This window comes from Megalobrama amblycephala, linkage group LG10, assembly GCF_018812025.1.
Source record: "Megalobrama amblycephala isolate DHTTF-2021 linkage group LG10, ASM1881202v1, whole genome shotgun sequence".
Taxonomy (NCBI): Eukaryota; Metazoa; Chordata; class Actinopteri; order Cypriniformes; family Xenocyprididae; genus Megalobrama; species Megalobrama amblycephala.
This window is the reverse complement of record NC_063053.1, coordinates 34,315,281-34,330,784: the sequence shown is the minus strand read 5'-3', so window position 1 is coordinate 34,330,784 and position 15,504 is coordinate 34,315,281. Positions and strand designations below refer to the sequence as shown.

Genomic DNA, 15,504 nt, shown 5'->3' with positions numbered 1-15,504 from the left:
AAGAGGAAGAGTTGTTGTAGTAGAGTGTTGTTGTCATGCCGTCATTTTACGCTGGACTGCTTCACAAACGAGGATCAATTCAACACTGGATTTGCACAAAAGATGAACATGACGGCACATGCTAGTGGATGAGTTGAATCAACTCCACAGCAACTACATAAATTTATCCACTAACCATTCAGAAACGTCCAGTTTCATTCTAAAAGTTGTAACTTCTTCCTGAGTCTCTCCATCAGTGTCGACTCCGGTTTGAACAATGTAAGGCTGAACACCGTTACTGACAATCCTCATTTTGGCTGCGTGAGATTCTCCAGCTTTGTTGTTGTTGAGCTGTTAAAGCTCCGCCCTCTTCTGGAAAGGGGGTTGGGAGCAGCAGCTCATCAAGGGACACACAAAAACTGCAGATTTTTGCTCACACCCAAATAAGGGAAAATTTGACAAGCTATAATAAATGATCTGTGGGGGATTTTGAGCTGAAACTTCAGACACATTCTGGGGACACCAGAGACTTATATAACTTTGAACAAACATTCTATTAATGTTATTAGAAGATTGTTTGTTCATAACCTTGCTAGATGTTCTAAGAATGATCCCTGTTAGCTGGGTCGATGTTATTCGGAAAACCTTACTAAGGTTAATGTTTGTTTACCAAAGTCTGCCTTTCAGCAAATCAGTTAAAGGCAAACAGGACATTATGGTATTAATATTCGCTTTACTGTATAATGTGCCTCTTCCACACACACACTTTTCAGGTTGTTCCTACGCGCCCGTTTTCACCAAATTGAGCTACTCGCAGCTGTTGAATTCATACGGACAGCTACATATATTCTTTCTCTCATCTGAGAGAGAACAGCTGCCCTTGTTCAGTAATGTAATGTCATACATTCAGTATTACAAACAGTATGTTGTGTTAATGTGAATCACATCTTGTAATGTTGACTTGATACAACATGACCGAGATGAGAAACAGACAGCTGCACATTTTTATGACAAAAAACACACTTAAAAGATCTGGCCATCAGAGCTGCAGTGAGGAGAATGTTGGCAGCGTTACAGAGGTCTGTTCTCATTAGTTACTCTTGACGTCTCAGAGTGCACTCAACTCATGTCTCTACCGTACACGTTAGTTGATTATACTGTTTCATAATCAGGCGTGACATTATAGTGGGCGATCGATTAGGATGTGTCTCTTTTAACACCCGTACGCAGTGAAATTTCATTTGTCCACAAGTACTGCTATTTATTATCTAATTCCTGTTGGTTATGATTGTGACACAGCAAATTTACGTTCAGTGTAAACAGATAAATTACTTGTTAGGACATGCTGGTAGGTACTATTATTGCAGGAGTTTTTTAAGTTTAAGTTGGTAGAACATTGTGAAAACTTTGCTATTTACACTGCAACCTTGTATTCATCACAATTAAATATGTCCCCTCTAATTCTCATTGCCGTAATCTAACAAATCTCATTACTGTATTACTGTAATGCTATAATGATATATATTATAATGATTGTTATATTTATAATTTTAATAACAATGTTTAATATGTTAAAATGTAATATTATCCATCCATCTATTTTTCAAACCGCTTATCATCTGTTGTGTCACAGGGATGCCTATGTAATATTATATTTATATTAATAATATTAATACAAAAATAACATAATATATTATTATTGATATTAATATTATTAGTATGATTATAATATATTAATTGTAATATTATAACAGTAATATAAATATAATAATATATTGTAATATTATTTAATTTATATTGTATACATTTAATTTAAAAACAAAAAATTATATATATATGTCATGGTAGTATATACTTTTACTGTCTTTGCTGTGTTTTATTGCATTATGCTGTTTTAAATTAAATGAAATCATTGAATTACAGTAAAAAATACAGTATTACAGTAACAATAATCTAATGAGAATCAGTATTGAAAATAATAGTAATTACGAAAAAAAAACAACTCACAAGTGAAGTATCTAGATATATTATAGTAATGAGAGTGATATTTTTGAATATGAATTGAGAATTTTGTGAAAATGTGCTAAAAAAAATTCTCATTAACTAATTATTAACTATGACTTTTGGCTCAATAAATTCCTAATTACTGCTTATTAATAGTAAGGTAGTTGTTAAGTTTAGGTATTAGGATTAAGGGATGTAGAATATGGTCATGCAGAATAAGGCATTAATATGTGCTTTATAAGTACTAATAAACAGCCAATATTCTAGTAATATTCATGATAATAAGCAACTAGTTAATAGTGAGAATCGGACCCTAAACTAAACTAACTTCATAAGGACATTCCTTTATTTTCCAAATGTTTGTTGTTTTCTGAAATGTTAGGTGGGTTTGGAAGCATGGCATTGGTTTCTTTAGCTCAGTGATGTAGTGCATTGTTGAAGAGCTGACAGCACAGTGACAGATGACAGAAGGAGAGAGATGGGGCAGATGAATGCGTGCGAGGGACGGTGTTAGTTTAATTTTCTTTTGGCCATCACTCCTCACGTCTCCCTCTTTTTATCTGCCATTTTCTCTTTTTATCTGCTTCCCTCTTTCTCTTGGCCTTCCTCTGACTGCGACTGCCCGTGACGGAGGCATTTATTGTGGTCGGGGTCACGCCGAGTGGCGTTTGAAATGTGTGTGTTTGAGTGAATTTCTGAGGAAGTAATAGATAAAGGAGACGCATGTCAAGCTCTGACTAACAACAGCCTGAAGATTCCCTACTCCATCAAAGAACAAGGCACCCCCTGTGTTAACACAATGAAGAAGTTTGTTTCGCTGCGTGTTAAACTCCTACGCACTCACACATACACACACTCTGCTTTTCTTGGACAGTTGTTATGTGTTTGATTTATTGAGCGGTGTGTGTCAGTGCTGTCATGGGGGCTGTCAGCTTGGACAGAAAGCATTGAACGTGAAAGATTTACTTACTTGCAATGCAATAAAATTAAAATAAAATAAAATTCTACTTTATATCGGTGGATGTCGGTGGTTTACTATCTGGCCGTTTCTCATAAATAACACATACTTATAACTAGAGTATTTTGAAGAATAGCATTTTTACAAGACTTTCTCTCTTTTGACAGAGTATAAACGTGTGTCAGATGCCTCAATAGCAGCAGAGAACTACCGCTGCTGGCCGTCCTATCAGCACGACGGATGCCTGCTGTCAGTCTTCAGCGTCCACGAAGCTGTTGACGTGTGTGAGAGCCACGCCCAATGCCGGGCCTTCGTCATGACCAATCAGAGCACGTGGACAGGTAATGCTGCAAAGTGTCGCACTGTTTAAATATGTGTAGCTCGGCTTAGTACATTTCATACTAACTATCCAACTCATTTCGCAGTGCGGAACTAAGATATTGTTCTGCTATAGGTAAATAACTAGAAGCATTAACACCCGCCAACCCTCCAAATGCGAGTGTATTTCAGCAGTGGCATGTAACACAGTCACTCCTACAAGCCATTTTGGTGGATGAATTATATATATAATATATACAAATTTTTTATTTTAGTAAAAAGGCATCTGAAATAATAAACTAAGTGCAATGTCACAGTCGGAGGAAGGCCAAGAGAAAGAGGGAAGCAGATAAAAAGAGAAAATGGCAGATAAAAAGAGGGAGACGTGAGGAGTGATGGCCACAAAATCTGCGGGAATTAGTAAAATTATGCGCAATACGCGCAATCCCACGCTAAAATTCAAGCCCTGTAACACCAACAATATTCATCCGGAGCAAGTGAAACGAGTGAGTGAGGGGAAGCGGGTTTGTGTGTCAACTCACCGTCGGACAGATGAGAGAGCAAGAAAGTGTAGCTGGCATCGTGTATCTATTCTGCAGAAAATGAGTATTGGATGTGTTCCAGATATTTCAGTATCGAAATTTTTGACAACAATACATTGCACTTAGTTTATTATTTCAGATGCCTTTTTACTAAAATAAAAAATTTGTATATATTATATATATAATTCATCCACCAAAATGGCTTGTAGGAGTGACTGTGTTACATGCCACTGCTGAAATACACTCGCATTCGGAGGGTTGGCAGGTGTTAATGCTTCTAGATATTTACCTGACTTGTGCTCGCACCCAAATTGCACTCACATAAAGCTGCCTCTCAGTGCTAAATTGAGTTATTTTTCACTGTAATTGTGCGAAAACAGTCAAAAACACACAAAATAATGTCAAAATGTTGGTCTTGGCGAGTATTCATGTAAACACAGTCACTTATGTTTTAAGTGAACGTAAACAGTTAGACAATGAGTGTGTAACAGAATAATGGATCCGTGCGTCAGGTCTTAAAGTGACAGCAGCCTAATAAACCTGCTGCCAAATTATAAGAAAATATTAAAAATATCGGTAACACTTTAGAATAATGGTCGGCCATTAATAAGTAACTATGCAGGAAGTAATGCAGGACTAATGAGTAGTACTACATTAACACTTCAGCTACTTCTATTAACTAATCAACATGTTCTCCAACTAATACGACCATATAGGTCGTTTGTCACTTCCCTGAAATACGACCCATAGGAGCGTTTACTAAAGTTGCGCCCCTATTGACAACAGGACACTTTCATTTTAATGCATTGTTCCCTTTTATCTGCGTCTTATTTCGGGTTTCGCATAGCTCAATTGGTAGAGCATTGCAATGACAATATGCAATCATGTGATCATGTGATCGTGGGTTCGATCCCAGGGAGCACATGTGCTCATAAAGTATATATGCACTATAAATCACTAAGGGGAGGTTTAGGGGTGGGGTAGGTGTAGTCGTTAATAAAAAAATTTGTTTTGCTAAATGGAAATAGGACAAATGGTGTAAAAAGTCCACACATTGCATTTAAATGAACACGCATTTTGCCGTAAATATAGGTCGTAATAAGTTGCTTGAAAAACAACCTATAGGGTCGGGGGTTTTTTGGAGGACAGTCTCTAACTAATATAGACTAATCAAGAACAACCATTTTAGCTAATCAATAATTAGAAGAATTGAGTAACATTAAATTATAGGAATTACTACGCATTAATTACTAATCACAACATTAAAATGTCTGAGATGTGAGCAGTTGTCTTTTTTTTACTCTCAATGTGGTCATAAAATGCATCACTAATCTCAAGTGTTACCTAGTCACTAGGTAACACTGAAGAATGAAGAATGACTAGGTACTTGAGTAATTAGTGATGCAATTGCTCACATCTTGTAATTAGTAATTAGTGCATCACTAATTACTAAAGTACCTAGTCATTCTTCAAGAACTACTAGTGATCTTGACCATTATTTTAATGTGAAAAAGATGTTTTTCACTTTAAAATAATGGTCCTGATCACTAGTAGGTACTGCATAGTGACTAGGTAACACTTGAGTAATTAGTGATGCATTTTATGACTATATTCAGAGTAAAAATGATGACTGATTACATGTCTCAGACACACGATAATGTTCTTTACAATTCGTTAGTTAATAGTTATTAATGATGGTAATTTCATTAGGTAATTATTGATTAGCTACTAAGGAACTGTGTTCTTAATTTGATATTACTTACTGATTAGTTAAGCTTGTTTCTATATTAGTTAATAGTAGTAGCTGAAGTGTTAAAGGGCACCTATTATGCAAAATTCACTTTTACATGGTGTTTGACCATAAATGTGTGTTGGCAGTGTGTGAGCAAAACCACCCTAGAATGAGAAAAATCCACCCAGTGGTTTTTTTTACAATCTCAATAATTCATAAGCACTGTCTCAGAACGCCCTGTTCTAAGATTGCTCTCACTGTGACGTAGAATTGCGCTAAGCCCCACCCACGTGGTTTGATTGACAATCTGGTTTTGGCATAGACCCCGCCCTCGGTGATCGGTCAACCATCCTCCATTGTTTCAACGACAGCCGGTAATGTCTCCTAAGAAACATAAGTGTTCTGTTGTGGGATGTAATAATGAACATAGTAGTTTTCACTTACTTCCGACATCAGAGCCACTGAAAACGCAGTGGATGGATTTTATTTACGAAGGAAAGGCGCCACTCAAAATTCCAAAATACGTTTATGTTTGCGCGAATCATTTTTTGACCGACTGTTTTGAGAACGAGGGTCAATTCAAAGCAGGTCTTGCTTCAAAGTTAATCCTCAAGTGTGGATCGTTGCCTACTGTTCGCGATCCAACGTCACCTCCAGAAGAAGTAAGTGTATTTAATGTTTTTTGAGCAAATAGTCATTTCAGTCCATGTCAGCCAATTCAATAACAAATGCGTCTAAAGTTGTTGTCGTCGTCGTAGAATGTCTGATTTAAACCTTGTTTGTATAGTGTGTATCCACACGTATATATATATTTTTAAAGATATTGTATTAAAAACTGTGTATGTTTTCTGTAAAGACAAGACATCAAAATTGCTATGTTTATACAAAGGCCAGCACATCGACACGAAGCTGTAGAACGAGGGATATTGGCGTGCAGACAGAAACATCACAGCTATGCAGACAGTTTTATGTCACGTATTATTTTTTGCAACAATTACAAATGTAAATGAATTAATACCTGTTCTATCTCCCTGCAGCATATATTTTCTGGTTCTGTAGCCATCTTCTCACATTTGCCACATAAGCACCTGTACGACAATAATGTCAACATGACGCAACCGTTCCCTCGCATAAATATAATTTCATTTGTACTTAGCAAACGTTATCACAGTATTTGTGTTTGTAGTTTCAAAAAATTGCGCGAACGTTATCACAGTGTGTGTGTGTGTGTGTTGCACATCCATAATTGCAAAGGGGACGCGATTAAAACTCTATAAGTACATAAATGTATCAAATAACCATTCAGAGACGTCCTGCTCCATTCTCAATTGTGTTTCTTCTGCCGGAGTCTCTTCATCATCTGGGTCTGATTCCGGTTCAAACATGTACGGCTGAATGCCATACAAAACAGCGGGTCTCTCACTCTCAGCCATTCTGCTTCTACCCTCTGTTTATTGCCATAGGTATGCAAGTTACGCCCTCATCCAAAGGCAGGGCGGGGATATGCAGCTCATTTATATTTAAGGCGGTACACACCAAAACAGCTCTTTTTAAAACAGGCCCCAAAAATGACATTTTCAAATGGTTATAATAAATTAACTGTGGGGTATTTTGTGCTGAAACTTCACAAATACATTCTGGGGACACCCAAGACCAATATTACATCTTGTAAAAAGGGGCATAATAGGTGCCCTTTAATGTAGTACTACTCTTTAGTCCCGCATTACTTACTGCATAGTTACTTATTAATGACGGACCATTATTCTAAAGTGTCACCAAAATATCTATACGGCAGTTTTTCCCCATGGTTTCGATGTCAAAATTGTGGCCAGTGAAAATGCTGAGTGGCTGTAACTTTATAAAACCACTTGCCACAGTGGCTGGTGAGCAAAAAAGTTAATGTCAAGCCCTGACTAGAAGTATTACAAAGAGCAGTAAACGGTAAAATTATTTGCATAGCTGGTCAGCTTAATTCATGGCTTATAATGCTTTAACAAAGACTTTTTTTCTCCCTATGGAAAAAAAAATAATGGAAAAAGTATTTTTCGGAGCCAAGTGGACAGACACTAATGCACTCTATTGGAGTATCACAGCAACCAACATACTAACATCAGTCTCTTTTGAATGCAACTGTGAATCAAGTCTGCACCGTTTGTATGTCACACAGAGTTGCTGCCTATGTAGAGAGTGTCACTTGTGAGGATCCATTTCAGTTGGGATGCCTTAGAGACAGCTGCCTATTTAGAGAGTAGACAGCAAGGCAGCTTACTAGGTTTTGGAAAAGAGCCACTATAGTGTGTCGTAGTGTTAATGGATTCGTGTGAATGTACGTCCTTTGGTAACTGATGAATGTCCTCCTGATGAAAGCTTTAACTGCCGTGACCGCGCTCTCCTCACACCCGCTCTCATCACCGCACACAACAACCGCATGTGGACCAGCGGCTCTCAACTGCTTCAGATCTGTTCTTGTAGCCCACTGGAACATTTTATGACCCAGAGGTTGCTCTTTTTATAGCTCAGGAGATTTCAACAAGATGTTTCTACTAAAAGTTCTCAGGATGAATAAAACTAGACACAAATAGCTGACATACAGAAGAAGTATGGAGCTATAAAATAAACGTGGATAGCATAGCTCAGATCATTTGGTCTTGGAAGACTTTTGATTGCAGACTTCTGCCTGGCAAATCTGAGGAGAATGTGAGACATTTTCGAGATTGCTTATGAAACTTTAGAGGAGACATATTGCTTTTTTTGCTGGTTCTATTGCTTATTTTTTGTCATGAGAAACATCTGAGAAGGAGGTTTTCCATTTAAAATCATTACTGTCTAAATGAGCTCAGATATTGAAGAGTTTTAATTTGTCAAAATGATTACCCTAGAGTAAAAAAAAATACTCAAATGTATAAGTAAGTATATTACAAATACATTTACATATTTAAAAATACCCTGCAATTGTACTTTTGGTATACTAAACTTGAAGTCTGTTAAATTGGAACGACTAATTTTGTACTTTGTAATTGTGCAGAAGTAGTGCTGAGGTCCAACTAAACATATACTGAAGTATATTTGATTGTGCATCATACAATCCTTATTAATAGTGATATTAAAACACTTTTTAGCCATAATATAAAGAACTGTGCATTGTGCAATAAAGAAATACTCCAAATAAAGATTATAATTTTATTTCAGTAAGTCTTAAGTGATATGTCAGTAAATATGTTAATGGATTTGAAGTATACTTAGTATGAAATAAATCTATTTTAAATAGACTTTGGTGTAGGTTTTTATTTTATTTATTTTTTTACTAGGGTCCATTTTGTTGTGCATGTCAAAATCTACAGTATTTTAGCTCAAATTTCCAGCCGTATTAGATGATATTAAAGTGTGGTCGCATTAGCGAAATTTTGCAGTCAAAAAAGTCTATTGTCAATAGTGTAGCAATGAATGAAGCACAGCTCACACAGAGGCCACATTCAAATCAAGCAGCCTTCTGTTGATCAGCGCAATAAATCATTGTAATTAACTTAAACCGGTTGTGAAATCTGAGCGGGCCAATCTTTGTCCTCATGTGAAATTCCCAATCGTGATGATTTCTATTGAAATGACTCAATTTCGCCCACAAAAATTCGCTGAACAATGGTAAATGTGACCGCACCTTTAGACTTGATGGTGTAGATCCACAGCACTCTCACATTTCTCTTCCTCCCACTTCATATTTCTCACATCCTATTCGCCTTGTCTGCTGTTTTGTAGCAGTAAATGGCCATTCTCTCACAGCCTGTTTCGATCTCTGCAGGTCATCAGCTTGTGCTCTTCAAAACCGGAGCATCCAGCTTGACCGCGGCTCCAGGTAAACTTTCATACGTACGGCTGGGAGCAGCTGAGAGCTGAGATGAGAGAGACATCATCATCATCATCATCAGTATCTTCTGATCGGCTCCCTCTGAAGACGCTCACGTGCTGTCTTTCCCGAGGGCATGTCGCTTAGGGTTCGGGGAGGATGCTCTACAGAGAAAGCAGCTTTCAGGAGGTCGGATTTTCTCTTGGAGACTCGGTCAGGTGGAGGTCAGCTGTCAGCTATGTGCAATACTGCCGCTCTGAAGCTGGGATTGGACTGTGAATGTGCATCTGGCAGAGATGCAGAGAGGCTGTTTGTGCTTGTCCCAGTGTGTGTTTAATGAGATCTTCTGTCAGTATTTCTTTCACTCTTTCTTTCTCTCCATCTGTCATTCTTTCTGTCTTTGCCCACACAGAATCCTCCTTTATTTGCTCTGATATCCAGCACTTTTTCTTCTATGTGAATCAGGGTCTGTTTGTTGAGCTTTTAAAAGCATTTGCTTTGATTTTTGAAATCTTTTCAAATATTTGCTCATGTAAAACAAATTCTTCTGACAATTGATGTCCAAATGTTCACCTGGACCAGCCTAAACAAGTAATTTATTGGTTTAACGAATGAAAACGCCTCTCTTAAATTATGAAATCATTTTTTTTTTTTTTATCAAAATTGAAAACAGATCAGCAACAAATCTAGACATTTCTATTACAAAAAAAAAGTGTTTTTTTATTTTCTTGTCATTAAAGCTTTTCATGTTCTGTTTTGAATTTTTTATGTTATTTTCAATGGCAGAATGTAATGACCCATTTGAGAGGTGAATTGTGGTACTTGATTATTAGATGTTGGTTAGTCAGCCAATCCCCACTTGGTGTGATAAAGTTTCCCAAGGAAATGTCGATCTATTACTTGACAGGTGAAGGAGTTCAAGAGGTTTCTGCTTTCAGTGAAAGCACTGAGATGTACATGTACATGTTTTCTTATGAGTCTTAAGGTTGTGTTGTATATGAGAGTGATATTTTTATACAGAAAAATAAAGTCATGTGACTTAAAACTGTCTTTTTGTGTGCAAAACATTTTCACAGTCAGAATAGTCTTACAAAACTGAAATATGAACTTTTGGGTATAGAACATTTGTTACTAACATTATAAATGGATAACAATATTAAAGGGATAATATATTACAGGTTTTATTAAGTGTTTCAAAACACATTTGTCAGGTATTAACATTTTCTCAATATCTCTGCAGTATTTGCATCTCTATGCTACCATTCAAAAATGCTCAAAAAAGATTTTATTTATTTATGTTTGAAATAAATTTTTTTCCGTCGCCACTGGTACCCTGGAAACTGGCCAACACGCCTCTCAATGCTGGCGTGGGTGGGCATCGAACCAGGGCTTAACACACTAACTAAAGTTTAAAAAGTCAAATCATAATCAACCACCCTTTTAAATGACTTTGAACATGGAATGGTTGTTGGTGGCAGACGGGCTGGTCTGAGTATTTCAGAAACTGCTGATCTACTGGGATTTTCAGGCACAACCATCTCTAGGGTTTACAGAGAATGGCCTGAAAAAGAAAATATCCAGTGAGCGACAGTTTTGTGGGAGAAAATGCTTTGTTGATGCCAGAGGTCAGAGGAGAATGACCAGACTGGTTCAGCTAATAAAAAGACAACACTAACTCAAATAAGCACTTATTACACCTGAGATCGGCAGAAGAGCATCGCTGAACGCACAACATGTCCAACCTTGAAGCTACAATTTGCATGGGCTCACCAAAACTGGACATTAAAAGATTGGAAAAATGTTGCCTAGTTTGTATATAGTCTGTATTTCTGCTGCAACATTCAGAGTCAGGATTTGGCGTAAACATCAGCGGTTCAGGCTGCTGCTGGTGTAATAGTGTGAGGGATATTTTCTTGGCACACTTTGGGCCTCTTAGTACCAATTGAACATCGTTTAAATGCCAAAGCACACTTGAGTATTGTTGCTGACCATGTCCATCCCTTTATCTTCTGATGGCTACTTCCAGCAGGAAAATGAACCAAGTTACAAAGTCTCAAACAGGTTTCTTGAACATAATGAGTTCACTAGACTCAAATGTCCTCCACAGTCAGCAGATCTCAATCCAATAGAGCAGCTTTGGGATGTGTTGGAACAGGAGATTCACATCATGGATGTGCAGCCAACAAATCTGCAGCAGCTGCTTGATTCTATCATGTCAATATGAACCAAAATTTCAGAGGAATGTTTCTAGCACTTTGTTGAATCTGTGTCATGAAGAATTAAGGCAATTTTGAAGGCAAAAAGGCTATCAATGTGTACCTAATAAAGTGGCCGGTGAGTGTATGTATTTCAAAGGCATTTTAAGCAAAAAAATTCTAAGCAAAGCAAAGGGCCCTAACGCACCCCGCACAATGCGACGGCAGGCGCGACACAAGTGTTTTTTTCTAGTTTCAGCCCAAAGCAGTTATCATTGTCATGTCCAGTGCCACGTTGTTTAAAAAGCAAATGCACTTGCGCCCATCTATTTGCCCATGGGCGTACTGGTCTGAAAACAAGGTGTATTCAGGTGCGTTGTTGGCGTGTTGCTATTTTGAGGCAACTGAAAACGACTGCACCATTGACTGACAAAAACCTGGTCTAAAGTCAATGGCACAGTTATATACAGTACAGTCCAAAAGTTTGGAACCACTAAGATTTTTAATGTTTTTAAAAGAAGTTTCGTCTGCTCACCAAGGCTACATTTATTTAATTAAAAATACAGTAAAAACAGTAATATTGTGAAATATTATTACAATTTAAAATAACTGTATAATAATAAAATATAATAAAATAATATATAATAAAATAATAATTTCTATTTGAATATATTTCACAAAGTAATTTATTCCTGTGATGGCAAAGCTGAATTTTCAGCATCATTACTCCAGTCTTCAGTGTCACATGATCCTTCAGAAATCATTCTAATATGCTGATCTGCTGCTCAAGAAACATTTAATGTGTACAATTGTACAAAATATTTGTGTACAATATTTTTTTTCAGGATTATTTGATGAATAGAAAGTTCAAAAGAACAGTGTTTATCTGAAATCTAATCTTTTGTAACATTATAAATGTCTTTACTGCCACTTTTGATTGATTTAATGCATCCTTGCTGAATAAAAGTATTCATTTCTTTAATTTCTTTTCAAAAAAATAAAAATAAAAATTCTTACTGACCCCAAACTTTTGAACGGTAGTGTATAATGCTACAGAAGCTTTGTATTTCAGATAAATGCTGTTCTTTTGAACTTTCTATTCATCAAGGAATCCTGAAAAAAAAAGTACACAACTGTTTTCAACATTGAAAATAATCATAAATGTTTATTGAGCAGCAAATCAGCATATTAGAATGATTTCTGAAGGATCATGTGACACTGAAGACTGGAGTAACGATGCTGAAAATTCAGCTTTGATCACAGGAATAAATTACTTTGTCAAATATATTTAAATAGTACACAGTTATTTTAAATTGTAATAATATTTCATTCATTTTTTTTTTTTTTTTTTTTATTCAAAGGGTGTGTATAGGCGGGTGCACAACACACTTACACTCTGCTTGTTACACACACAGGGACGTGCAGCAGCACACAAATATTTTTAAATATTAAAAATAAAAGGATTCCTCTCTGGAGAAGCGTTCAGTCTTTCCGCTTGCAAATTCCACCATGTAAATAGCAATCTGCCATAGTGCGAGCGCAACTGGCCTTTAAAGGAAATGGGAGATGAGATTATTGGTTTTTTGCAATTTATGCCCAAAACACACCCATGACTCATTAAGAGACTAGGTAAAACCCTTTTGGACCATGTGCCTGGAGTGCCGACCATTTTTTCCACCGTTAAACTAGCAAAAGTGGATTCGGACACGCCCTAAGTGCACCTGCGCCATGCGCTTCAGACCATGCGCTTAGATTGTTAAAATGAGGCCTAAACTGTGATTGGTCACTTTAAATATCTGTCAGATTGTTTCTTCCTGGGCAGTTCTTGACAAGAATAAGTGGACTAGACCTCATGCTAAAAGTCAAATCTCTTGTTACAGGAAACTGACCCTCAGCACACACATGCGAGAGGAGCAGAATCCTTTAAACCTTGATAAATTTTGTGCATATGTGAAAAAACAGGAGCTTGCTGTTTTGTTGTTTTGGACAAACACCTGCAAAGAGCCTTGAACGTCCTGTTCCAGTTTCCTGCGAGGATCCCAAAATCAAATACAAATCCATCAGCGGAGTAATATGTTAACCTAAATCACCTGCTCCATCCCACTGACCGAGAACTTCAGGTACAGCATCAGGTCAGCTCACCTCCTGACCCACAGCTGCTCTCCATATGCCACCAACCAAATCCTCTTTCCACAGGGGCTCATTTTCACATTGTGACTGATAGAAGAAGATGGAACCACAAAGACTTGAAAACCCAGGCGGGATCAGATCTTTAGAGAGGGGTATGCGGGGACTCGACGCCCGAGTGTGTGTTAATGTGTATGTGTCAGACTGAGAGATAAGGAGAGAAAGCAAAACACAAAGACTGAGAGAGCGAAGGACGCATCTGTCTTCTATTGGCCTGGGGGATTATGGCTTTTCCTGAGGCACGGCTCCAGGCTGTGAGGGAGACGGAGCTGAGAGATGAAGAAAGGGTGAGAGGGATTGTGGGTTAGCTACAGCTCCACTAATGAGAGACAGACCCATGATAAAAAAGTCACCTCAGTGCTGTGACGTGTGCTGGCTTTCTGAAATGAAGAGAAAACTTCCGCCTTTCTGCATTTGGGTTGTTAGTCCAACATGTTTGAGTGTTTCATTTGGAACGACATGAGGGTGAGTAAATATGACAGAAGTTTCGTTTATGAAGTAACTGTAGTGCCAACTACAGTGACTTATTAGAGTGGAAGGAATTTCAACCAATATAAAGTAGCAATGGAAGAAATTCACTCTGTGGAATGAATGCCAGCTGGCATATTAGCAAAACCTTAGTCAGGGTAGACACCATATTGAATTTATGTGGATGAAAATGAAGCTGACTTACAGTTTTTGCAAAGGCATGCTCCTAGATCCTAGATCATATGTAATTTTCAAAACGCAACTTTCAAAACAGTTTCATGAAGACTATTGAATGTTTCTGGAAAGATGTTGCATCAGCTGAACAACTGGCATGTTGGTAAACGACAGTACAATCTATTGAACATGCTGTACTTCTGTCCCCACAGCTAATGATGCCACCCTGACTGAGGTCTATATAGCAAAAATGCCCCTGTATGAGTTTTGGGCTCATATTTCTATTTGATATAGCATTTTTTTAATGAATCAATGAATCAGAGTTTTGAAACAAATCAGTGATTTAATGATCCTTTCAAAAGGAAAGTCACTTGATTTGTTCCTGAATAAATCAGATGTTTGAACAAATCAGTCAAATGAAAGACGCAATGACTCATTAAGACAATGGCTGAAATCACATACTTCCCTACTACAGTATATAGTAGGTGCAAAACAGTATGTGACAAGAGAATAGGCAAAATGACCTACTACTTTCGGCGAGATTCTGAAGTGTTCATATAATTGACACTTTAGTACGGAGGCCACAGGAGAGGATTTGTGAATGGCAGTGAAGCGGCGCAAATAACAGTGACAACATGGTGACTGGAGTTACATTCATACATACATTCATACTATAGAGAACATGCTTTTTAGTGGTGGAGAAGTAATTATTATTAAAAATTGAGAAAGTATGCAATTTTGGATGCAGCCAGTGACTTGCCGCCACCTACTGGCAGTATTTAAAGGATTGTTTCATTTTTAAAAATCATTTCATATTTCAATATTAAAAATATTATTTTTTAAAACATTAATCTCAGCATTATTTATGCATTTGTAATCTAAATACTACTTTAGATGCAGCTCTTGTGCTTCTTCTGCAGTGCAAAAATGGATTTTGTTGATACTGATTTCATGTGATTGGTAACAGCCTATATAGATGAAATGCACTAAATTAATAACAGATGATTTTTTACAACGGAACTATACAAACAATGACACCATTTTCTTCTAGAGCTGCTGTACAGCCAAAACAAACTTTGTTGCATAATTTTCCTGTTATCACTGTA

General features: G+C 37.2%; 1 protein-coding gene across 1 annotated transcript in view; it reads left to right on the top strand.

The window, feature by feature from the left end:
- pkdcca (protein kinase domain containing, cytoplasmic a) overlaps window positions 1-10,424 on the top strand; it is a 45,066-nt gene extending 34,642 nt beyond the window's left edge. Inside the window, exons 6-7 of the mRNA XM_048205859.1 lie at window positions 3,109-3,282; window positions 9,330-10,424. Of these exons, the coding sequence (XP_048061816.1) occupies window positions 3,109-3,282; window positions 9,330-9,424 (269 nt within the window). The 3' untranslated portion in view covers window positions 9,425-10,424. The remainder of the gene's footprint in view (window positions 1-3,108; window positions 3,283-9,329) is intronic.
- Window positions 10,425-15,504: the final 5,080 nt, after the last annotated feature.